The sequence below is a fragment of the Ursus americanus genome, chromosome 6 (assembly GCF_024610735.1).
Source record: "Ursus americanus isolate L20-20 chromosome 6, mUrsAme1.1.p, whole genome shotgun sequence".
Taxonomy (NCBI): domain Eukaryota; kingdom Metazoa; phylum Chordata; class Mammalia; order Carnivora; family Ursidae; genus Ursus; species Ursus americanus.
In genome coordinates this window covers 31,508,950-31,535,507 of record NC_142132.1, presented here as the reverse complement: position 1 = coordinate 31,535,507, position 26,558 = coordinate 31,508,950, and the positions used below count along the sequence as shown (strand labels likewise).

The following is a 26,558-nucleotide window of genomic DNA, read 5'->3' as shown; positions in this document are numbered from 1 at the left end:
CTCTTCACTTTTGGTGGAAAAATAAAGAATGCCATTGGCCCATGGCCTCTGTAGAAAAGTACTAAGCCTGAGGTTGCTATAGGGGAAATGGCCTTGTTGGATGAGTGAGCTGTAGCTGTGTTTTCCAGCCCAAACCCCATTCCCATCTCCTGCCCCAAGAAGGGTGGCTCCTGTGGGATTCTACCACTCTCAGCTGTCTGGGATGGAACACCTTCCTGTATACCCACACGAACTTTTTTTTTTTTTTAAAGGTTTTATTTATTTATTCGACAGAGATAGAGACAGCCAGCGAGAGAGGGAACACAAGCAGGGGGAGTGGGAGAGGAAGAAGCAGGCTCCTTGCGGAGGAGCCTGATGTGGGGCTCGATCCCGTAACGCCAGGATCACGCCCTGAGCCGAAGGCAGACGCTTAACCGCTGTGCCACCCAGGCGCCCCCCCCCACGAACTTCTGCCCCGCATTGGTGTGTTCACTGTTCCACAGACTTGCATTTCACCCCCAGCTCTGGACTTCTGCTTGGGCCAGTCCCCTGCATGAATGCTCAGCCCACTCCCTGCTCCTGACTCATCTTTTTTAGGGCCTGGATCCAGGCCTGCCTCCTCAGTGCAGTCTTCCCCAAGGGTCCCTGCCTTCTTGGGTCACTTTCTATTTTCGACTCCGGGGTATTTGTTGTCTGCCTGGGAGCTGATTGTGGTATTTGCCATACAGTTTCCGGAAGGACTTCATTGCCTTTTCAGGCAAGCTATGCCAGAATTCCCCATTCCGAGGAAAGGGCCGGCAGGGCGGCTTGCCAGACCATGTAAGGTTCTGGAGAGGGAGAGCTGGGAGCTGGCCTGAGAACATGTTCCACATGACACCGTGATTTGTGTGCTCATAAAACAACCTCAGAGGATAAGAAGCGGTATGTCAGTGAGCGCTTCTCTCTTTGGAAGGGTCCCCACGAGACAAGAAAGCTTTCAACTGCAGACTGCTGGGCACCAGGGACCCTAAAACAGAAGCTGGAGGGAGGAAGGAAGGGTCTTCCGAAGGATGTTGGGGCTGGGGCACAGCCGTCCAAGTGGAGGCACGCTTGTGCTGTCCATACCCGCCGACCTCATTCCATCACCATGTTTTCAGTCCGTATGCTCCTGGGACCCAATCTCCTGTTTTCCTCTCTTCTCTCAGTCCAGGTCCATCCCCTGGGATCTGCCTGTGTGGCCTCCACGGACACATGCAGCAGACAGACGCTCCCTCCAACCAGCTTCCCAAGAGGAGCCAGTGTGTCAAAGTGGATGTACAGGCCACAGGGAGGGCAGAGGATGAAGAGGACCAGGACAAGTGAGAGTGCGGACTTTAACCACGCACACAGGCTTTTCATAAGAACTTTATTTCTCAAAAAGGGGGAAGAATCTAAAGTATTAAAATAACCTAATTTTTGTTTTAGAGGAAAAGAAAGGGTAGGATGACAAAATAATTTATATAAAAATTTCAAGCATAATTGCTGTAGATACTTCATCCTGGGACTCGCAGCTCCAGGTTCCAACTGCATCCCTGATCATGCCGAATCTTCTGGGTCCGCAGAGGCACAAGCATCAGGGATGCTGCTTTATCTTTACTCCACAATAAATATAAAAGGTCAATCTTCCCAGTGGAAAAGATTCAGTCCATTTTTGCTACTGTTTCTGATAAGAATGCTAAAAAAAAGAGCTGCCCCTCTTCTAAATTCCAAACCTTTCCTTTTTGAAGATGAGCGTAAGTGTAAAGAGATGAAATGTGGAAAGACATAAGTGCGATGGGCTCTAAAGCATCAGGGGAGACGTTACCTCATTGAGGCGATAAAAAGGTAAAAGTGGCTGTGATTTTCCCGTTGCCTTTTTTTGTGGGGAAAAAGGGAACTGGACCATGTGAAGGGAACTGGACCATGTGAAGCAAAGTCCCTAACTGCAGCAATTAAGCAAAGTCCCCATTCATAGCGATTATTTTCTAACTAAAAAAGAGAAGGGTGAAATGGAATATGCACATTAGCCAAGACTGCCATAGCCAAATGGAGCCCAGAAGCATCTAGCTGCACTTTCCAACAGGCAGACCCTTCCAGGAAGTGGGAGATGAGACCTGGCTCATCCCCTGAGATTCTTAAGACATGCTTAGCTATGAAGACCTCTTGAATCTTTCCTGGCTCTTCTTGGAATGCTTTCAGTTGGTGTTTCTCTGAGGCACAGGGAGGTTCTCGTGAAGGTATTTTAAACTTCCATGCTCTGAGAAATCTGAGACCACGTGGTCCTGCCCTCGCAGCAGCCATTTAGTAGTGAGCAGTCCCTCAAGTCCTACCGGTCCCCGCGCGTGGATCCTCGATGTGCTGATGCCCACTTCAGCTCCTGAGAAAAAGCATGGATGAGGATGTGGCTTTTCCCAGCCCCTGCTTCCTGTCCACCCATCAGACCCACAGCTCTTCCGTCTCCCCACGTGGCACCCTCTCACCCTACCCACTCTGCTCCATCCTCCTCAGATCAGCTTGAGTTCCACGGTCCCCTCAAAGTGTCCTCCAGTCATTATGAATCACAACAAATCCCCTACTTCTAATGAAACACAATGTGTGGGCTCTCCTCAGCACTTTTATCCCAAATGCATTTTGACATTACTAGGAGTGCTGGCTCTGATACCTGCTTAGTGTCTAGACTGTACCATAATTTGACATGCAGGCATTTTTTTGAGGTATACAACAATGTCCAGTATTGAGGTTTCATCTCCTCAAATACTCTCTAAGTCCCGGAATGGAAGGGATGGGACGTGTTCTCAGTATCCCCCAGAATTCTTAGCACATAGGCATTCACTAGACAGTTACTGAATACATGAAATATTGAATACATGTTCATTTTCCTTCCCTCTTGCTCTAAGCTTAGACTCGGGGCGTTAGGGGTTTTCCTGCATCTGGCTGGGTGCTCTGCATGGTATACAACGAGGCAGGGCTCCCTTGTCCGTCAACTTTCCTGAGCATGTACTGTGTAAGAGGCACCACTCTGGGCCCTGGGGAGGCAGTGGTGAATAACCGATGCAAGGTCGTGTTTCCTTGGAGCTCATGCTTCTGTGGGCAAGGCAGTCAAAGAACAGCTCAGCAAATAATTTCATGTGGTGATGGGAGTGCAGGGAAGGGTGCTGGGACAGACCGCGTGGGTCCGGGGGCCACCACACCGGTAGAGTGGTTAGGGAGAGCCTCCCTGAGGAAGGGCCTTTCCTCTGAACCTTGAACAATGACAAGGAGCCAGCCAGCGGAGGGGCAGGCGGAGAAGCGCTGCAGGCAGAGACCTGCAGGGCAGAGGCCTGAGTGGGGACGTGCTGGGGAGTAGTGGTTGGCAAGGAGAGTGTGACCACCAGATTCTAATTCTGGTTAAACAGCATAGGGACCACATGAGTTTGGGCACGTGGCCGAACCATCTCCCGTGCTTCAGTTCATCTGGAAAACGAGGAAAAGAATAGAACCCACAATGCATGTGATACACGCAGCACAGTGCTGGGAATATGTAAATGCTCAATAAACACCATCTCTCACTATTATTAACACACTTCATAGGAATTGACTCAACCAGCGTTAGAGCATTTGCTCTGAGCACGTGATGGAAAGACAACGGAGTGGTCTTTTGCTCTTCCCCCATCCTGGACTTTTGCTTGAAAGCTAGGCACACCTCAGCCCTTAAAAGTACGCTGCTATTTCTTGTTCAACAACATGGAAGACAAAAATCAGTGCAAGGGATGTGACAATTAAAACCCCAACAGAACAGAAACAGGTAGACTATCAGTGAAGAGTCTAATGACCAAGAATAACTGAGTAAAATTCTCCTTAACAACCTTTAGTAATTCACTGAGAACTATTTTCTAGGCAGATCTACTCAAAAGTTCAGAGGGATTAAAATGTCTTAAGTGGTTGAAATAATTCTCAGATGTGTCATAAATGCCTATTGGTGCTCTTTATAATGGTACCCCTGAAAACCAAAGACTGTCTTAAAAAACTCCAAACTGGGGAATGGAGATTTTTCTTTCTTTCTTTTTTTTTAAGATTTTATTTTTAAGTAATCTCTATACCCAACATGGAGCTTGAACTCATAACCCTGAGATTGAGAGCTGTATGCTCTACCTGAGCCAGCCAGGTGCCCCTGGAGATTTTATTTCTAATGATGGAAGGGGAGAAGGAGGGTCTTTCTTCCTTTCTTTTTTTTAAGGGCACTTTCCTGAAGCTTTTTATTCAAAGGTGTGCTTTAGAAATAAACCTTGCACCTCTGGGCTTACCTGTTTGTTTTTGATGCTGCCTATTTAAGCCCAGCATACGTATTAAAGCCTTCTTTTGTCCTGTCCTCATGGGGAATCCCACCTTTCAGGCAACCTGGCTTTGTCTCTTTGAAGGAGTCTACAACAGCTCCCGAGGGACCTTGGCACTCCTGTCACGACCCGTGCACATAGGAATGCTGTGCTCTGCCTATACCATGGGAGCAACCCAGCCTCTGGATTTGTACAAGTGTGGGTCTGAGAGACAGCTGGGGGGGGGCTCTGGGCAAATTACTTCACTTCTCTGAATCTCAAAGATCTATGAAAAAGAAAAGCAAGTACCTACCTTCTTCATACACAAAATGCTTAGGGCACAGGACTTCTCCCGGCCCATGGTTGCTCTGAGGATTCTCTCATCAACCACCCTCCCACAATTCTTCTCTTTTATCTTAATCAAGCATGTGACTTTAAAGGACAGGAGTCTCCTCCACCCTCACCATGCTCCTTGGACCACACAGTGATTCACAAAGGGACCTCTTTTTCTCCTGACCAGAATCTTTCTTACCCAGTCCAAAGCGGTAGCCATCAGAGAAACGAGTGCTGGCATTCCAGAACACACAGGCACTATCTACGTGCTGGAGAAAGAACTCCGCTGTTTTCTCTGCAGCATAAACAGAAGACACCGAGTTAGGGTGACCCATGGAAAATATCCCTCCTTCTAGTCACACACTCGGGGCTGATCAGGCCTTGGCCCAGGCCCCTGAAGAGCTTCTCCACATTAAACATGCAGACTTGTGAAAATCTGAAGAGAAAGAAGGCTAACTAGCTTCATCAGTCCCTGTTATGAAAAGAGTAGTTGTCTGGGAAAGACTGGGTTGGAATCCAGATCTCCCCCTGTAAACATACCCTTAATGCTGCAATGGCCTGACTATACTATCTCTTTATAAGGCTCCGGAACCAGAATGCCCAAGTCTGAATTCCAATTCCATGCCCACTAGCTGGGTGAACTTGGGCAGGTTTCTGAACCTCTCTGTACCTGAGCGAATTGGGGACTGACAATTTTATCTAGCTCACAGGGTTGTATGGAGGATAAAAGGACTTGACATCCATAGAGCACTTACCCCAGAGCCCAGCACATGTAAGTTCTCCATAAACACATTAGCTATTATTATTAGTGGTGTTGGGACTCCCCAATAAACCGACTGTAGATCCCTTGAGGGGACCTACTGGCTGCCTTTCCTGCTGGGCCTCCAGTGCCTGACACCTCGGCAGTCTCTTGGTACATATCTGTGCAACGAATGAATGTGTGTGGAGAGCTGCTTCTGCCCTCAACCTCCTGAGCCTGGGTTTCCTCAGCTGTAAACGGGCTTATTCCAGTAGCCTGGAGAGACTGCTGTCTGGATTATATGGTAATCCCTGTGACACAGAGTGAGTCATCTCCAGAGTATAGCTAACCATCTCTTCCCTGCCTCCTCCCCCGGGGCCGCTGTAACAATACGAGGCAGCAGATGGGAGAGCACTCATCAAACCCACAAATACAACCGATGCCATGCATTATCGTTAGTCTATTCGGACTATGTTTTCCTGCAGCCAGAGGGGCTGAGAGGAGCAGGACCCCATGGAGACCAAGGCGGAAAAAGCAGGCACCGTACGCCTGAGGGATGTGTGTATGTGCGCACTGACCATTCTCTGTGACGATGACATCTGTATGCGAGCTGCCGTACTTGTGGATGTGGTCGATGGCCTCCTGGATGCTGTCCACCACTTCAATGCACAATTCCAGGTCCCCATACTCCGTTCGGAGGGACTTTACTTCAGAGGGGCTGAAGGTCAGGTAGGAGGCGAACTTGGGGCCTGCGTGAATTTTCACCTGGAACAGAGGAAGTCGAGGGGTGAAAACATAAACACAGCAGCAGGAAGCCAGCTCGCACTTCTTCCGCTAGGACCAAACAGCCGGATGAGCCTGAAGGCACGGAGCCTGTGGCTGCTGGGGCAGACGGTTAAACCAACCCTGTCTCACTTTTAGAAGCAGCCCAACACCCTCCAGGATGCTCTGCTTTTGAAAATGCCAACTGGCCACTTGCCAGCAAGGGGCCCTCAGTAAAACTGGAGCAGGGATTTAAGCAGGAAGCCTTTGAATGTTAAGAATGTGCAAGGCATTTAACAGGCTATCGACATAAGCCCTTGACTGCTGGCATCTTACTGAAACAAACACTTGACTACAAAAATCCTGTCCCCTGCATATGGGACCCAGACATGGACTCACATGGAAAGGGGGAGATGACTCGTATACATTTCTACTCCCTTCCCTCCACAGAAGTCCTAGGTGTGCTTCAGAGGAAAAGAGTATTTAGTTGGTAGCCACCTCAAACTGTTGTTACCTGTCAGACTTCCAACTTTTGTCAGTCAGGCCCCACCTCTAGGTTCAGCTCAGCAACAGACTCTGGGGCTAATCGTGCTCTTGGCTGGAGGAATTAAAGAATCGGGGGCTGGTCACTGAGGGCCCCCCTCACAAGTCTGATCCCACCTAGGCTTCATTCTCTGAGACCTCTCCAGGGCAGCGTTCATGCCTTGATTCTTTGGGACCAAGGTCTTGCTTTCACTCAAGTTACAACAAGCGGTGTTTATCCTGTTCTTGTCGTTCCCGAGGCCCTTTTACCTGGGACCCGCTTCCTCCAGGCCTGGGGTCCAACCATGTTCCTCAGGGATAAGAAACCCATCCCTGAGCCCTAGCTCTGGGCAAGTCACCCTGCTGGTTTACTTCCTGCAACACAAAGGTATTACATGAAGTATACATATTGATTGATTTTAATTTAGAGAATTTCAAGGCAATCTTGAAAATGAGCAAGGATATCATGGGTTTGTCTGAATGAGGACTGGGAGGTTTATTCCCGGCTAGAGGAAAATTTTCCTCCTGTCTAGTCCAGTCCAGTGTGGTGTTTGGCATGCATAGGTGGCCCATCAAACAGGCCAATAATGTCAAGGAAGGCCCCAAACATGAGTGATCATGTGATCTAACTCCATTTTAATTTGTGGGGTGCCTTTTCATTTTGAAACAATGCTTTCAGGTTCTCACTACCCACCCATTTATAAGCTGACTGGAGCCTTCCTTTACAGCTAAAGGATGAAATGGAAAAGACACACACTTGGGGTCAAAGCAACCAATGCCAGCAGCCACTTTCTCTAAATGCTGTGCTTGTTTATGTAATTATGAAAGGGGGCCATGACATCAGATATTAAAGCTTACAATGTGTTCTGCCAGAAAACTTAAGATTGTCCATTTTTGCCTGGAGAGCATCTTTTTTTTTGGCAATTAGTAATTTAAGATGGAACATACATTTGTCTGAAACTTAACAGCACTGGTTTTTACAACCTCAATGAAATGGTAATAAAATAATCCAAAGAGAACATTATGCAAATTGTTGACTCCCAAATATCACTGTATGAAGTACATTAATACTGGTAATTGAAGACACTGGTGGAGGGGTGGACACATATAAATCTCTGCTTTGAAAACATTTCTGCACAATCTTTTCAAATCAAATCCAGGGGCGCCTGGATGGCTGAGTCATTAAGCGTGTCTGCCTTCGGCTCAGGTCATGATCCCAGGGTCCTGGGATCAAGCCCTCCATCGGGTTCCCTGCTCAGAGGGAAGCCTGCTTCTCCCTCTCCCACTCTCCCTGCTTGTGTTCCCTCTCTCACTGTCTCTCTGTCAAATAAATAAATAAAATCTTAAAAAAAAAAAAAATCAAATCCAAACAGGAATGTGTGTTCAGAAACAACCTTTGAACTCTGCTGCCTGAATAAAAGGTTTCCAGAAACAGAACTGCCACGTGATCTGTCTTATCTTTGACCTCTTTTAGCACTTACCACATTCCACTTTGTAATACAGCTATCTGAGTATGGGTTTCTTCCATTTACCAGACTGTGAGAAGACAGGGATGTGTCTTACTCTCTGTGTACTTAGCACAGAACTCTGTACACAACAGATGCTCACAAATACCGCTTCTTAAATTGCCTTAAAAGGTATGGCAGCTGCTCCTGGTCTAATCCCACAGGCTTCTAAATCTCAAAATGGAAGACAGGAAGTGACGAGTGAGTCCTGGGACTTGTCATACCTGTTCCACTCTCAGCATGTCAATGATCTGGTCAAATAATGGTGTTCTCAGCAGATCTCTGTGGATTAACAGAGTCTCCAAAGCATTACAGGCAGCTGGGTATTCACATTTAGAGTCTCGGACTGAAAGAAGGAAGACAAAGAACTGTTTCTAGTAACACGCTGTGGAGCCACAGAGGATCTGAGAAGTGTCTTGCCTGCGTACAGCAGGGGCCCCATCTGGCTCACCCAGTCTGGTGACTTTATCGACGCTGGCCTCTGAATCCACATACATGTGGCAGATCCCCTCACTGTGCCCCATCACCGGGATTCCCTTAGCAGCTTTCTGGATATCTCTGACCAGCTGGGAAGAGCCCCGTGGAATGATCAGATCTATCATTTTGTCCAGGCGACAAAGATCTTCCACTTCTTCTCTGGTATTCACCTGAAGAGGTACAGAGTAAAAACAAAATGACATCTGACCTCATGAAATACAAAGTAGCAGCACCCACCAGTGCTGCTGAGCAGCTCTACCCTGGGATGAAGCACTTGTGTCAGGACACTGAGGTTATGGCCTTTTTCCCTCCTCTTGATTTTTTAATTTCACCCATATGGTCATGTTATTTAACAGAAACACAAATACATATGTACGAGAATGTTCATAGCAACTTTATTCTGTGAAGCCCAAAACTGGAAACAAACCAAAAGGTGGCCAACGGAAGAAAGGACAAACTGTAGCATATACATGTAAACAGAACATGACATGGTGATAAAAAAGAGAAGACAATGGCTGGAGGTAAGTAACACTGTGGATGACCCTCACAGACATAAAGATGAACGAAAGAAATACAACACAAAAGAGTGGGGGCGCATGGGTGGCTCAGTCGGTTAAGCATCTGCCTTCAGCTCAGGTCATAATCTCAGGGATCGAGCCCCTGCATAATCTTAGGGATCAAGCAGGGAGCCCACTTCTCCCTTTTCCTCTGCCCCTCCCCCCTGCACACTCGCTTTCTGTCAAATAAATAAAATTTAAAAAATATAAGAGTGTATTTTGTATGATTCCATTTATAATGAAGTTCAAGAATAAGCAAAACAGACTGAATGTGAAGGAAATAAAGAAGTGGCTATGAGGGGGCATAGTGATCAGGAAGGGCACAAGAACCTTCTGGGGTGCTGCAAACATTCTACAGCTGGATACGGCTGGTGGTTATGTATGTGTGTATGTGGATACATGGAAAGTCATAGAGTTGTTCACATGAGACTTGTAGGCAGTAGGGAGAGGGCTGGGAGGAAACCTGTCTAGTTAAGCTAGGATGTGGTAGAGCTGGGATTTGAGGCCCTAAAATCTGTGCCCTTTCCACTTTCTTTGTTGCCATAAGAAAAAACCCAATTCTTGTCAGTGAGCATGTAATGCAGCAGATTTATAGACTGTCCCAGCAGCCAGCAGAATCCTGGAATGTTGGAGTTAAGTGGGCTTCCACGGAGAAAGAAGGATCTGGAGTCAGCCGAGGTTCAAATCTAAACTCTACCACAGACTGTGTGTTTTTAGGTGAGTAACTTTTAGCACTGAGCCTGTTTTTTCCCTAATACTGATGGTATCTTCCCATTATGGTTGTTGTGAAGACTGAATGAGGCAACAGATGGAGGCTGTCTTGCCTACAGCAGGTGCTCAGTAAACTCTGGCTATTACAGTCTAGTTCAATGACTCCGCTTGCTGGTTGAGGAGAGTGAAATGATGGTTAAAATAATGAGCATAACAACAATAGTGATAATAGCATGACCTCATATTCATATGGTGCATGATGGCTTCATAAAATGTGTTTCATCTGACCTGCTCTAAATCACTCTGCTAGTGAGCAGAACCCTGACCTCATACTCTAGGGGAGTGTGCCCCAAGAATGAAGGACTAACAGACATTCTTATAAATCATAGTGCCAGGACACAGCTATATGAGTGTGGCCTTCCCAAGCCACTGAAGACCCATATGGGCCAAGAAAGCCTCTGGCATCATCCAGTGTGAGCAGGTGCACAGGACCTGCCATTCTTCCAGTCAAGCTTGCCTGTACAAATGGCTTGGCCTTAGGTGACATAAGCTTTGCTTCAAACACCCAAACACCCGACCTGGCATTCTGGCCCTGATGTGGCTCATTCCCAAGGACCTACCAGCTGTATGGCCTCTTTGACTCCATGGATTGAGAGGGCCTCTTGGGCCAAAAGGTGAAGAATCCGATTGCTGTGTGTGGCCTCCTTCCCTCCTTTGAGTAACAAGCCATTGCCACTCGCAATAGCCAAGGCTGCCACCTGCAGATCAAAGAGGGGAACAGTGAGCCAAAGGGAAAAAGCAATAATTAGAACAATTAGCACTCACTGAGTGAGCACTCCTCCTGTGCCAAGCACTGTGCTAATCACTTTATGAAGCCTCATCTGTTTAATATTCACAACATCCCAGTGGATTAAATACTTGTTTTATTCCCTGCTTTACAAATAAGACCCTGAAGCCCAGAGACTTGCCAAAGACACGTAGCTTATAACTGACAGGGCTAGCAGCCTTGACTCCAGAGCCAAAGCACCCGATCTCAGGAACTAAACTATATGGCTTGCTCAGCATCATTAGCAAAGTAACCTAAGTGGCCAGCGTCACATGGCTCTCTCCCCACTTTGGCCATGGTGGAAGATAGCCAGCTCAGCTGCCTTTGGCTGAGGCTGGGGGGCATCTCCAGCCACTTCCTACTCTGGCCCTATAACTGTTCTGAGAGTTCTAAATGCCTGGTGCTGAGAACCTGGAGAAGACTAGAGCTCCTACCAGTCCCTGGACAAGCTGTGGCAGAGGTTGCTGGCAAAGGAGCTCAAGCAGGGAGCACAGGGTGAGCATGGGAGTCTGACATGCTTTGTGGTGAATACTTTCTGACATGACCTAAAACCAGTTTGTTCATCAAGGACTCCCATACCATTGGGGTCTGTCCTCAGGTCCTGGCTGGTGCTGGCACACTGCTCCCTTTGGCCATACACCTGTTTGCAGAGATACTCAGTGAAAAGCAGGCCACCCAGAAGAAGGGTTATCCTCTTAGAGCAAAGAGCTAGTGACATGGACCTGATCATCCAAGGCCTGAAGCTTAACTTTTTGAATGTTTTTGGGATGAATGAAAATCTTCCCATTTTTATAATGTAATAAAAGAAACGTAACTAAAAACCTTGCCTGAACATGTTAATTTTGATTAGTAGTTCTTAATCCCTTTTTGTTCTTGTTGCTAATGGACCCCTTATAAAATTAATGTAAACCTTCTCTACATAAATGCACTAGTACACCGGACTGCATACAACTTTTAGATTACATGGATTCTGTGATGCCATCCAGAGATAAGATGCCAGGGGAGGAACCTCAGCGGTAGTAGGCTAAAGAAGAAATCTTTCTCCATGTGAAGTATCAGCAAGTATAGGAGAAAAGTAGCAGAGAAATGTCATGGACCCATTCCTACTAGCAGATTAGGGTTCTACAGTTTTCACTGGAGTATCTCTGCAAACAGGTGTGTGGCCAAAGGGGGCAGTGTGCCAGCACCAGCCAGGGCCTGAGGACAGACCCTGATGGAATGGGAGTCCTTGATGAACAAGCTTGTTTTAGGTCACGTCAGGAAGTATTTACCACAAAGCATGTCAGACTCCCATGTTCACTCTATGCCCTATAGTAAAGAGGTGCTGGTTTTTTGTTTGTTGTTTTTAAGTAGAACTTCTCTTTGAGACTTTGAGGCTAGTGCAAAGAAAGAGCCGGTATCATCCTACTGGTCAGAATGGTGGGAAAATGGTCCCAGATTTCTGGGAGAGTGGGTAACCAGTGGGGCAACCCTCTAATGCCACCTTATAAATCAAGGCATGGCTGCTTAGAAGAATCTTTTAACACATAGTTTCTCAACATTAGACAGTGATATGTCAATTTCCTTAAAGTGGGTTGCATTTTAGTTCCCATGAACTACTGAAAGTTCTTTTTCCTGAGAGATTTACCTACAGGAGACCATCTGTGACACTAACAATAAAGGGGTCTTTTTCACATGGGCAAAACCAGGTAGTAGATGAATGATCTTGCAGGAAGCTAGAAGTGGTCAGGGAACAAAGTACCCCAGTGAGCTAAGACACAGAAATGTGCTTCTGCATTGTGCCATGAAGTTTCATCTGGGCTCAGGTTACAGCTCCACGCTTTACAAGTGACAGGAATAGTAACTTCTATAAGCTTCAGTTTCTTCAACTGTAAAATGTACATATGAATACCTACTTTAGAATGGCTGGAAGAATCAGTAACATAAATTACTTTAAAACCTGAAAAGTCGCAAAAATTATCTTTGGGGGAGAAAAAAAGGTAAGATTTTCTCACCAAAAAAAAGACAAAAAAGAAAACTATCCATGGGAGACTTATTTCCAGTCCTGAAAATACATTCTTCCCCTACCCCAATGACAGGCACATACCTGAGGCAGACAGTCAGGGCGGGACTCAAAGATGACCAGCAGGACTCCAATTGGGACAGTCACTTGTTCTAGTTCCAAATTTTTGGCAATTCGGGTTCGGCGCAGAACACGCCCCACGCTATCCTGTGAGGAGGCTGCAATTTGTCGCAGACCAATGGCCAGGCTATTCAATTTGGATGTGGAGAGGCTCAGGCGTTTCAGCAGGGGAGCTGCGAGTCTCCCTAAGAGGTGTGAAGAGCACAAGATAAAGGAGCAGCTCTGGGCAGGCTGCAGCTGCTTTACTGAACACACTGCACTGTGTTAGGAACAGACACGAACTTAGGGGGTCTTGAGAAGACAGTGACATGCCACTTATACAGCTTCTTTAGGGGGCTTTTGGCAGGATAGTTTGTCATGGAAAAGCACGTACACCAATAGCCATTGTGCCAGCAACTTCAGCTCCTGAAATCTGTCATTTGCACTAGCAAACTTGCATGTAATGAGGATACTTGTCACAGCATTTTTACAATAGAAAGAATCAAATTCAACTTAAAAATTTAGACGATGAGCTACAATGCAGTTATTACAAATAATATATCTATATGTACTGATAGGGAAAGCTGTCCAGGATATAGTTTGTGAAAAAGGCAAAACCACAAAAAAGCATGCATAAGATCCTATTCATCAAATTTTGCATATATGCATGTGCACATGGAGATGTCTGCTGATGATCTCTCTTTCTGCATTATTTTTTTGTAATGACTTATTTTTATAATCAGAAGCAATAAAGATGTTTTCTTTTGAAATAAAAACTTAAATAGAATTCTGATAATTTCACATATGACATTTTCTTTAAATTTAAATACAACCATTTGCATGCTGTGATTCTCTCTACATACAAAGACACACATATTCCTAACACACATGCATACACACCAGGAAAATCACCTGGAAACACATCACAAATCATTACTATGGTTAATGTTGAGATGAGATGATGAAAAATTTCCCTTTCTTTTTTATAGTCACACCCACCAAGGTAAAATAATAAAAAGTTTTCTACTTAGGAGGGGAGGAACCAACACTATTAAGAAAAAAGGTAGGGGCGCCTGGGTGGCACAGCGGGGGTGCCTGGTGGCACAGCGGTTAAGCGTCTGCCTTTGGCTCAGGGCGTGATCCCGGCATTGTGGGATCGAGCCCCACATCAGGCTCGCTGTGAGCCTGCTTCTTCCTCTCCCACTCCCCCTGCTTGTGTTCCCTCTCTCGCTGGCTGTCTCTATCTCTGTCAAATAAATAAATAAAATCTTAAAAAAAAAAAAAAGAAAAAAGGTAAATCATCATTTTACTGATACATCAATCCATTTTTTCACTTTTCCCTATGTGTTTTCTTAAAGATTTTAATTAATTAATTAATTAATTAATTTATCTATCAGAGAGAGAGCTTGTGTACACACACAAGCAGGGGGAGCCGCAGGCAGAGGGAGGAGCAGGCTCCCCGCTGAGCAGGGAGCCCGATGTGGGACTCAATCCCAGGACCCTGGGATCATGACCCGAGCCAAAGGCAGACACCTAACTGACTGAGCCACCCAGGCATCCCTCCCTATGTGTTAACATCAAGTTTTAAACATAGTGTGTTAAATGTTACATTCCAGTGTTCCACCTCACAATGCATGTATGTTTTCCATGTTGCCAAAATTGTTGTAATTACTGCTAAAAACTCCACTGAGTTAACATAGCTTAATGCACTTAACCAGACCTATGTTATTAAACACTGAAGTTGTTTGCAGTTTTCAAGGTGATAAATAACCCTGCTCCAAGAATCTTTGTGTACAGAGAGGTTCTCTCTTCTTGAAATAGTTTCTTAGGATACATTTCCTGAAATGGGCTTACCAAGTCAAAGGGGACCACCATGCTCATGTATACCCAGGACTTTCTTCTTAAGCTGCTGCGTGTCTTTATGAATTTCCAGAGAGACAGAACTGGGACCAAAAGTCAGAAGTCTGCCAACTAACTGTGTGACCTTGAGCAAAAGCTTTAACCATAGTGGATCTTAATTCTTTTACTTTTAAACAACTGGATAAGATTATCATCCAAGATTTCTTCCATTTCTGAAAAATCTATTTTATGACTTTCCAATACTGCAAAAATTTAAAAGACCAGATGTAACCTCTAAAGGAAGTTAGTTCTAACACAATAGCTCCAAATGTTTTAAGAAATCAAAGTAATGTTGATGAGCCTTGCAAGGTTTCTTTGAAGGGAACACCACTAATCTGGATGTTTAATTCAAGACACATTTATTCAAGAGAAAAGGAAATTTAAAACCCCATAAAATCACCCCCCATTTTTTAGGGTGGAGATAGAGAATTAGGAAGGATAGAAAGACTGAGGGCTGACTTGACTCTCTATATATTTAGCTGTCTGCAATGTGAGTTCGGACATATCACTCACTCTACCATCTGCATCTCAGGGCATTTGTGGATGGCATCTGTTGCTAGCTCTGGGCAGACTACAAACTGATTAATTAACTACGAGATACACTATCTTTCATCATAGAACCCACAAACTACTTCCACAACTATTTTATATGCACAGTCCATATGGGTTTGAATCCTGGATCTATCACTGGCCATATGGTTTTTAGGCATATGACAACTTGTTTGTGCTTCAGTTTCCTCCTCTATAAAATAGGGATAATAAACAGTAACTAACTCGAAGGTACCATGCTTACAGATAAAATGATATCCTGTCTGTAAAGCCTTTAGCACAATGCCTGGCAACATGGAAAGTCCTCAGTAAGTGTTAGCTGCTATTAGTGAAATGTCTAAAATGATGGGGTCCTCAATCTTTTTCTTTTTTGTCCTGAAACTGCCATAGCATCCATGGCTCATGACCTGTGGGTACAGAAAAAGCCCTTTGGAGCTTGAGATGGTATGTATAATTTGAAAAAGCCCAATGAATGCTAGAAAGTATCTCTTAATAAAAATGATGTATGATATGTAATTTCTCTATAACAATCTTGTCTTTAGGCAGACTATGAGATAAGAATTATTAGTAAAACAAAGAACAAAAACCAAAATGAAATCCTCCATAACATTGACTCTGAATCACTTGGTCTTTACCCTCTGCCTCCTCCAAGTCTTTTTTGTTGGCTAACAGGATCTCATCACGTTGGTCCGTCAAAAGATCAGCCAGATGATGGATAATCTCTGCTCTCTAGGAAGAAAGGTAAAACATTAAAAAAAAAAAAAAAAAAAAAAAGCAAACACATTAATCCAAGAAGAATGCACAGCATACTTTTATTTATTTTTTTTTTATTTTTTTTTTATTTTTTTATTGCACAGCATACCTTTAAACCTACTCCTTTGAATGAGCCAGGCCTTGCTCCTAAATCCAAGGTCACCACTGACTGAAATCTCCTTACCTCTAATCATTCATTCCCCAGCTTGGCTGTCCTCATTTTTTCCTTCCTCTCTCACTACTAATCTCTCCGATGAATGACAGACACAATCTGTCCCCAAGAAGGGGGCCAGCATTTTGAATCGGCATGATATACCCATCTCCGCAAACTCAATATCACTGGCTGTATAGTTTATTTCCCAGGTAAGTTTTTTTTTTTACACAATTATTTATTTAATGAATTCAGCCAAAGGGAGAAAACCCAGTCCTGGACGCCTGATTAAGTCCTTACCCACCTAGATTAAGAAGTGTGGCAAATCAGTGTGATTACTGAAGAAGAGGGTGGTGGTTTAAGAGACAAGCTAAGCTCTTCCTTTGCTTTCCTTTCTCTACTTGCAGTTATTTTAAATTCTCTTCTTTCTCAGGCCAAAGCGCTCCCTTGAAGAAACCTAAATACACCACTTTCAAATCCATCCTTAACAACACAAGCCTTGAGAAGCCAATCCCCAGCTTCCATCTGACTGTCTTGCATTTCCAGACTGCTCGTGTCTGCCACTTCACTGTGGGCAGGACCCTGACTAGAGAGCAAGCTCTTGAGCTTGCATCTAAAAAGTAAGTTAGGTGATTCGGATGAGTTAGGATAAGCAGTTTTCCTCCACTTCCATGCCTGGTATGTGGCAGGCTTGGGGAGCCTCCTTGGTTTCATCATTTTCATGATGTTTTTGCTCAGAACATCATAGAGATGAAAAGCTACCTTAGGCTTCAGGCTTAAAAGACAAAAGGGAAAATAAAATTTGGAGAAAGAAAACAGGCGAAACAAATCTGAATCACACCTATAACTAGAATAACTGTGTGGGGTCATGAGGAACGAAAGGGGAGACAGGCTTGACTGTGCACTAAACCTCACAGCATGACTTACCCTGAAAACCAACAGAACTATTAGCTAGGGTTATTACCTGCTCAGGTTCCAAAGTGGCCAACATCCTTCCTCCTGATCGAGCCATTTCTCCCTGCTGCTCAACGGTAGGACCTGCAAGAATATTTGCAAACATCAGATCACGGACAGCTACCCCAGCATGTGCACAGAACGAACACTCAGTGTCTAGGTGTGCTTGTTTCCCGGAGGTCACTCAGACCAATAAAATGGCAAAAGAATATACTAGATTAATTCAGGCATAAATACAAGAAACTTGTCTATATTTCTAAAGCAGACAACATAATTTATGTCTTGTAGAGTTCTTTCAATTCCACTTTGGCTTATATTCTCTAACATGTTTGCATTTTTGAATGTAGATTATATGGAAATTCTATTTTTGTGAACAATTGAGAGTACATATCATGTCTTATGCATCTTTGCGTTTCTAGGCATCCAACATGGGCCTAGCAAATGTTTCTTAAGAAAAAGAATGCTTGGGGGCGCCTGGGTGGCACAGCGGTTAAGCGCCTGCCTTCGGCTCAGGGCGTGATCCCGGAGATCCGGGATCGAGCCCCACATCAGGCTCTTCCGCTATGAGCCTGCTTCTTCCTCTCCCACTCCCCCTGCTTGTGTTCTCTCTCGCTGGCTGTCTCTATCTCTGTTGAATAAATAAATAAAATCTTTAAAAAAAAAAAAAAAAGAAAAAGAATGCTTGGGGTGCCTGGGTGGCTCAGTCGTTATGCGTCTGCCTTCGGCTCAGGGCGTGATCCCAGGGTTCTGGGATTGAGACCCACACTGGGCTCCCAGCTTCTTCCTCTCCCACTCCCCCTGCTTGTGTTCCCTCTCTCGCTGGCTATTTCTCTCTCTGTCAAATAAATAAATAAAATCTTTAAAAAAAAAAAAAAAGAATGCTTATATTCTTTAACCTAGTGCTTTTAGAGAAGCCTAGTTGAGCAGGTTAGCTAAATTTTACAGAAACAAAGCAAAATCCAATTTTGTTAAATTTTACAGAAACAAAGCAAAATCCAATTTTGTTAAATTTTACAGAAACAAAGCAAAATCCAATTTTGCAAAGAGTGTCTGAAACAATATCAGAATTCATGATATCAACACATCAATTTTGTGATTTCTATTCCTAGAGGAGAACTCAGTCTTTAGTCTCATCTAGGCCATGGTGTGGCTACCTATCATCCACAGACCATGGGACTCCATCAAGAACTACCTACCTGCAGGCTTTACTTCGGAAAAGAAGGTGCCAACTTTCTTTCCCTCCACGATGTCTGTGATGACATGCCCAGACACCTTTGGGTGGGTTCCGTTGGCAATAACCACAGAAGTGCCACCTTGCAAAGCCCAGAGGGCCGCTTTCACCTAATAAGAGAGGTTAGATCCCAACATGAGGTTCAGACCTTTGCAGGGTCTAGTCATCCACACTTTAAACTTACAAAAACAGAGAATACAATGTGATATTGAGCAATCAAAGTATATGCAGGAATGTTTCCAACAGCTCAGAAGCTCTGAAAACACACTCAGCCTGTGCCCTCTTTCTAGCCCAACTTCAGCATGTGCTGCCTAACAATGAGCCAATCTACCCTTTATGCTCAGTGCTCTAAGACTCTCTAGTACTGGGACTAATAACTTCTACGCTTGACCTACTGTGCCTCGACTTAGTGTCCAGTCTGGTGTTTGGCCAGAGTCTGATCCTGAGTTCTTTTAGCCTTTATGTATCTCTTTTGTATGTTTCTGCCATTGCCACATATGATGCTGTATCTTAAGAGTATTACTTCTTAGAATAATAATGGGAGGGAAGAATTTCTGAAAGATTTCATAAGAAATATTTGTCTGACTGCCTCAGTCAGTGGAGTGTGGGACTCTTGATCTCAGGGTTGTGAGTTTAAGCCCCACGCTGCGTGTAGAGATTACTTTAAAATAAATTAAAAATCTTAAAAAAAATTTTTTTTGAGCTGATAAAAGAGGATTTATGAATTATGAAAAACATATAGACTCTGCCCTTGACAAGTTTACAGCATGAATGCACTATGTAATATTAGTAAAGAGAATACATACACAGACACAACTAAACATAGGTACACAACATGCATTAAACCCGTATTTAGACGTGCACATTTAAGTGTATATGTGCTTAGGATCATAACCATTAGCTCCCAAGCACTCACAAAAGTAAAAAGGATAAAATACTGTTTGGTTTTATATCTGTTACAGGCAGTAAGAGTATCAAACCCATACCTTGGCTTCCATGCCACCCATTCCCACTCTTGACTTGGTTCCGAAAGTCACAGACTGCTGATCTCCAGGATAAAATATATCAATAAGCTTTGCATCATCTGACCCTGGGGGACTGTCAAAGAGACCTAAAAAGCAGACAAGAGTAGTAATATTGCTGTAATGGAAATGAGTGTCCCCTCAGACAGACCCCCTGGGCACTGGCCAACCACTCTGCATGTGACTGATCCAGATGAATTCTGTGTTCTACCAGCTGTAACCAGAAAAGGGAACAAGGGATCTGTCTAGTCTACCCCCGCTGAGAATCAGCAATAGGAGGACTCTCCTTACATACTTATATAACCTGGCTTAATGAATGAATGCTTGCCAGCATCATGACATGAGCATAGCCTTATCAGCTCTGCCCACTGTCTACTGGGCAGCTGTCCTCACCTCTGCCACTGCTACTTACGATGCCAAATTAATTAGTAACCGAAAAGGATGAGTGGCTATTGCAGGAGATACGCAGCAGCCATATACAATAATGTGACTATCTCCAAGTGGGATGAATTGGGAGACAGGTTTTCATGAACTCTCACAGCACCCTTTGAAACAACCACTGACTATACTCCCCATGTTATGGGTAAGCTGTTGTGAAGTTAGGCTGAGTCAGCAGGAAGAGCACACGACTCTCAGCATTCAGAGTCAAAGCCTATGTCCCTTTTACGACTGAACAGAATAACATAAATCACGAGTTACATGAAACATTATATGCGTACAAGCCATGATTAAAAATCTTCACAATATCACTTGTAAAAAGAGCGAGATGGAATCTTGGAAAGAAAAATCATGGGCCTGTGAAAATGGAATCATGTTAAGGCCTTAGTGGGACACATATAGAGAGGAAGTGCCCAGGGTTGGGGACTGACTCAAGGACATCTGGGCAGTGATGTTTTTGGTTTAAGTTACTGCTTTTCCTGTGTGAAAACACAGCCCTCTCTGCTTTATCATTCCAAATCCCTAACACGACCCTGCTCTACATGCCCTCTCTAGGAGAAAGGAGTCAAAGGAGTGAGGAAATCGGTGTCAGGTATGGAATGAAACAGTGCTAACCATGGGCAGCAATTACAGGGCCAGAAAAGCCACCTCTTACCACCTCTGTCCACCACGGTGCAGCCCTCCACGGCTCCTGGATTCGGGGCTAGAGTCTTCCAGAAGGCACTATACTATCAGATCACAGGCTTGGATTCTGAGGCTGTTTTGGTTTCATACAAAAACGGCCTGGGCAAGGTTGTACGATTCTATGCCAAACCTTCTCCATAGATGCTGAGGAGTGCCTAGCATTCTGATATTCTGCCAACCCTTCTTTTTCCCTTATAGCAGCTTCTCAAACCCATCAAGAGCATATTTAAAATTTTAATACTGTGCTAAAAATCAACATTCAGTGGATAACTAATCAGGGTTAATAGCCCAAGCCTGTTCTTTGTACATTCATGTACATTTGTACACAAATATTCACAGCAGCGTTGGTTGTAACAGCTCAAATGTCTACCAACTGATGAATAGGCATATAAAATGTGGTGTATCTATAGAGTGGAATATTATTTGGCAATAACAAGAAAAGTACTGATATATGCTATCATATCGACGACCAATTTTGGTGTTTGAGGCTGCATTAAAAATGTTTACTAGAGTCTAGTTCGAATTGGGCTTTACATATTGATCTTTCAAACTCATGTCCTTTACTCTGCAGGCAGTATAGGAGAGAGGAGAGTGTGGATTTTCAAACTGAACAGACTTACTTTTAAAACCAGCCTCTGCTAAGTACTGACTATGTGACTTTAGATATACCATTTAACTGGTGTGAACTTAATTTTTAATTTCTTCATCTGAATAGTAGAGTTAACCTATCTACTTTGCAGGATTGCTATAAGGATTCAATAAACTGAGATTTATAAAGCACGCAGCACAGTATTTGTGCATCGTAGAGATTTAATAAAAATCCGTTGATTAACTGAAAAGCCTTCTTCTCTAGAGTGGCTCACTCTTATCCCAACCTAGCTATTCCTGTCCTGAGATTTCAAATTTATAGTGGATAAACATGGTACCAAGACTTCTTATAGGTAAAGAAATTGACATATACGTATGATATATCAGATTTCCCACATGGGTAGAAGACAGATCAATCCATCTGTATCTCCCCCTGCCTCCACTAGGTAGCTCCCTGTTCTTAATCTTACACTACTGGAGTGTAAATGGAAAATAGGTCCTTCTAAAGGAGCCTGCCTCGCATGTGGGCTAGGAACAAAATAGGTTTTTCTGATCCCCTGGGAATGTAACGGGGGACTTTTGGGATCCTGTAGGTTTGGCCTGTTTTAAACACAGTTACCATATTCCTTATGGGTCAAAATATAAAATGGGAACAGCTTAAGAGATTGAAAAGAGTGAATGGAGAGTCAAACTGGAACCAAGAGGGACCCCTCTGAGGAAGGGGAAAGCAGGGTAGAATGTGTAAGGCCATGGTGTCCACATAGCCTGGACTTTTGAAGTGGCTCCAATTTAATATCATCTGTCTCATGATTTACATTAAAAACTGGAAGTGATCAAAACCACAGTGAAACAGCACTTCACACCCACTCAGATGGCTATCAGTGAAAAGGCAGATCATAAGAGGTAAGTGCTGGCAAGGATGTGGAGAAACCAGAACCCTCATATAGAGCTGACAGGGATGTAAAACGATGCAGCTGCTTTGGAAAGCAATATGGCACTTCTTCAAAAGACTAAACACGCAGAGAATTACCAAATGATCTAGCAATTCTACACCTAGGTAAAACAAAAAACATATTCGCACAAAAATCTGGACATGAATGTTCACAACAGCATAAGTCCATCTTCTGTTGAACAGGTAAACACAATTTGGTACGTGTGCACAGTGGAGCAGTAGTTGGCAATAAAAAGGAAAGGAGTACTGACAGATGCTGTACTGTCCATCGATGAACCTTGAAAACATGATACTAAATGAAAGAAACCAGTCACAAAGGATCACGTATCGTGTGATTCCACTTCGTCCAGAACAGGCAAACCCATAGAGACAGAAAGTAGGTAAGTGGCTGCCTAGGGCTGGAGAGTGGGAAGAAGTGAGGAGTGATCGCTAATGGGTATGCAGTTTCTTACTGGGGTGATAAAAATGTTCTAAAATTGTTGTCAGGTTTGAGCAACTATATGAATATACTAAAAATCAATAAACTGAATTGTAAACCTTAAAGAGATGGGCTATGTGGTACGTGAATTATATCTGTAAAAAGCTGTTCTAAAAAAACAAACCTGAAATGCCTGGAAATGAAAACATTTCAGCATTCAAACTCCATCTCCCAGATTCCCTCACCTTCTTTTGAGCCATAAAATCCTTTTGTTAGACCATATGGCTCAGAAATAATGGTCCATGGTAAAAAAAAAAAAAAAAAAAAAAAAAATCAGAAGTACTCAAAGAGAGGAATTCATGTACTCACCCATTTCGTATTTAAAACAGAGGTTGGATAAAAGGAAAGGGCATTACTTTGTACCTTCTACATCTGAAAGAACAATCAGGAGGTCAGTTTTCATTTCCACGGCCAGACGCGCAGCCAAGCTATCATTATCTTTAACACTAATAACCTGGAATGCAGGTAAAAAGTCAAAAGTGAGTGAACTATGCAGCTCAAGATGTTCACAGAAGCACTCTGCTAGGTTCTGACAGGCAAAATTAATGACTGAGTGCACGGATGACAGCTCTTACAGGCCCCTTCTGTCTGCAAAACACTGTGCCTACTGGCAAGCCCATTTCCAAACATGCACTCTTCTCTCCATTGACACACACAAGCCATGCTCATAGCACCATCTGAAATCACTATAGCACCTCACCCTGTTGAATGAGACCCCCCCCCCCCGACTTCAGAAGAGCTTATGCAGCCAATGCTCCATGAGGCCAGCTTCTGTCCCAATTTCTCCATCTTGTTTATGCCAAACTTCTGGTGTTAGTACATGCAGCATAGCGTAGCATTAGTCTCCAGCATGCTCAACCCTTAGGAATACTTTACCCACATTTACCCCCTGGAGATCACTATTGGGCTCAGCTGGGGGTACAACAGCATCATTTGTGTTGACAATGGGGACGATGTTCATTCGGAGGAGTTCATGCAGTGTCCCATTAAGGTTCCGGCGCTTCTGCTCATCGTGGAAATCCAAGTTGGTCACCAAGATCTAAAAGTAATTAAAAGGATTGAAAATGCAGAAGGGAGGAAAATTATGAACATCCCAGCAACAACATAGTTAAACTATAGGCTTCTGGATCCCACACAGATCGAAATGGAACACACATCTCTGAATACTTACCTAATTCTTTTAGAGATGGGAAAAAATTAATCACTTGGAATATTTAAGGGTGCTCAAGACTTCTTGTAAACGTACTTTAATTCTCAAAGAGCTACGAAATCTCTTCTATTTACAGAAGTAAGAAAATTATGTACGAACTTTAAAGAGATACACTTTGGGGGAAGTGATGGTCATCTGTTAATTTCTAAAATAACTCTGTATCCTAGCATTGGACTCAGGGGCTGGCCACAGTAGGCAATGAAACATTAGGTGAGTGAGCAAAAGAATGGTCTGCCCTGCTGGGAGAAGTGTAGGAGACAAAACGGAAGAGGGCTATGCTACTACCGTTGCTCTGCAGCTGACCACGGCTGTGGTTAGCAGAGACTGTGTCTGAGCCTGTGGGATTGCCCTGAGAGGTTTATGAAGGCAAATCTTCAGTCAGAAACTGAAAGAAGGGCTAGACATATCTTAGTTCCGGGGAGGAGATGAGCATAAGCTACTCAAAGGTACAGTGGAGAGCTGGGTGTGGGGGTGGGCAGATAGCTCCCACTTCCTTGTTTAAATCAGAGTATTAGGCAATGGTTAACAGGAGAAGGTAACTGAGGATAGCAAGAAACTAATGGTAATAAGCCCTGAAGCTCATAAATAAATGTTTCCATAAAAACCCTCTAATGTTTAAGGAAGAAAGTTCTTGCAATGTGGGACAGGCTGAAGTAGGAAAGGCAGCAGGCAGATGGTCAAGAAAGAAGTACCCAAACAGTAAAAGTAGGCATAGTTAAGCCCTGAGCTAGGGTCTGGTTATGGTAACTGAGAAAATTACAGTAGCCTTAATGATTTATAAAATGTAGGTAAGGAAGACAACATAGTAACACAACTAAGGGAAATAATCTACTCACTCATTTGGTAAAAAAATTATTCAGTACTTCAGAAATGTCAGGCCCTTTAAGAGCTGCTGACATACAGAATAAAACTGGATGATTTGGGGAAGGTAGAACAGGGCATATGTTTTTAAGGATAGATCATGAGCTCTTTTTCAGGAAAGTCAGTCCTGTAGGAAACAGGACCAGGTCAAAGGTGAACATATAGATTCTAGCCATGGGGGTGAAAAGTCAAATGATAAACATGTGTGTAGGATAGGCAAGCAGGAGGTATAAAGGTTCAGTGAAAATACCTGTTGCTCAGTTTAACAAAGAAGGAGTAAAAGACAAGAGCCCTAAGAGAGAAAAGTATGTGTGTGGAGAAGGGCAGTCTGTTAGGATGCAAATCAATTTCATTTTTATGAAGAAAAAATAAGCTGCTCTACTTGTTTAAATCTTTAGCCTGACAAACAACTTGGTGGGGATTTCTAAAAGCCACTGATAACTGTCTTTATTTTTTTAAAGATTTTATTAATTTGTTTTGAGAGAGAGAGATTGAAAGAGAGGGAGCATGCAAATGCACGCAAGCCAGGGCAGGGGGCGGGGGGAAGAGGGAGAGAATCCCAAGCAGACTCTGCTGAGTGACCCCGAGATCAGGACCTGAGCCAAAATGAGGAGTCGGATGCTCAAAGAACAGAGCACCCAGGCGCCCCTGATAATGGTCTTTAAAACAGGATTACTAAGGACAAGAAACCACGGGAGAAGGTACAAAGGGCAAAGATTTCTTGCAGATAAGATTCTAGGGAAGGCAAACGTCTGAGAGAGAAGGGCCCATGGATGGATGTTTGTTGGAAACTGAAGGGGACAGAGCTCTTTCACATCAACATTAATAGAAGCCATGGCTGTTGTGCAGTGACTTTTAATGCTACTTTCATTAAAACCAACCAACGAACCAAAAAAAAAACCCCCCCCCCAGATCCCCAAAAACCCAAAAAAACCAAACCCTCAAAAAGCATCATACCTGGGAAAAAACAAAAGTATAGTTACTGGACCTATGTTTCCTCACCTGGCTCCAGACACTTTTTTTAAAAAATTAGAGACTGAAATTGTCATTGGATTGTGGGAAGACGAGAGCTGGTAATAGTAGCTGACAGAAATTGAGATTTCTATTGTATTTATGCTAACAGGAAAAAAAATCTAAGAGAGTGGGGTCCCAAGCTACAGACAACAGGAAGACAAGTCCATGCCTTTCTGCTTCAGCTCACTTAGTCAAGGACTCTTTGGAACAATAGCACAATGTCACTGTGGATAACACTGTAAGAATTATGGAGAAAGAGAAAAAGCAGTAGGAAATGAAAGACCAAAACTTTAAAGGATGTATACATAACAACGTCAAATATGTAAAATAATATCTGTGTGAATGGTAGCATCAGGGGCAGCAAAGGAGTTGAAGACAACTGGGGAGTTCAATTTTTTTCAACTGTTTTGTGAAGTGACTGTTGTTTTGTGATACTTACATGTTTCTAGTGCATAGGTGTATTGGTGTTTAAAGATACAATTGAAAAAATAATTCTGGAAATTTAGGTAAAAAACAATGTGGAAACATTCAAATGCAAATCACTAAAAATGTACGAGTTTCATAAGGACTGGAACCATGGTTGATTTGTTTACCACAGTATCCCCAATGCCTAACATACTTCTTGGTATACCACAAGTGCTCAATAAATATTTGCTGAATGAATGAAAACCAACCATAAGCATTCCTCTTTCTTTTTAATGCTTGATATAAATTTATCATATAAGGCAACCAGGTACAAAGAGAAGCAAGCTGCCTGAAGTCGAAGAAGCCAATGAAAAAAAGATGTCTAACTTTCCTGTCTTCGGGAGAAGTATAAACACCTATAGTAGCAGCCATAACAGTTACTAGCACAATACCAAGTGCTAATTATTACTGGGAATGACACTACATTAAAGGCTTTTCATATATTTTCTTATTGATTTCTTTCAAAAACCCTCTCAAGTTGGCACTGGTATTATCTTCTTTTTTCAGA

General features: G+C 43.5%; 1 protein-coding gene across 2 annotated transcripts in view; it reads right to left on the bottom strand.

Moving 5' to 3' along the window:
- Positions 1-1,346: 1,346 nt before the first annotated feature.
- ALDH18A1 (aldehyde dehydrogenase 18 family member A1) overlaps positions 1,347-26,558 on the bottom strand; it is a 39,213-nt gene continuing 14,001 nt past the window's right edge. The window contains exons 6-18 of one of the 2 annotated variants that reach the window (XM_045785013.2): positions 23,387-23,539; positions 22,864-22,954; positions 19,325-19,449; positions 18,304-18,448; positions 17,118-17,191; positions 15,885-15,978; positions 12,787-13,007; positions 10,495-10,632; positions 8,581-8,776; positions 8,354-8,475; positions 5,919-6,105; positions 4,801-4,896; positions 1,347-2,353 (exon numbers count right to left, since the gene is read on the bottom strand). In XM_045785013.2, coding sequence (XP_045640969.1) covers positions 2,172-2,353; positions 4,801-4,896; positions 5,919-6,105; positions 8,354-8,475; positions 8,581-8,776; positions 10,495-10,632; positions 12,787-13,007; positions 15,885-15,978; positions 17,118-17,191; positions 18,304-18,448; positions 19,325-19,449; positions 22,864-22,954; positions 23,387-23,539 — 1,824 coding nt within the window. In that variant the 3' untranslated portion in view covers positions 1,347-2,171. Of the gene's footprint in view, positions 2,354-4,800; positions 4,897-5,918; positions 6,106-8,353; positions 8,476-8,580; positions 8,777-10,494; positions 10,633-12,786; positions 13,008-15,884; positions 15,979-17,117; positions 17,192-18,303; positions 18,449-19,324; positions 19,450-22,863; positions 22,955-23,380; positions 23,540-26,558 lie in introns of both variants that reach the window. The other variant, XM_045785012.2, reaches the window with a different exon arrangement.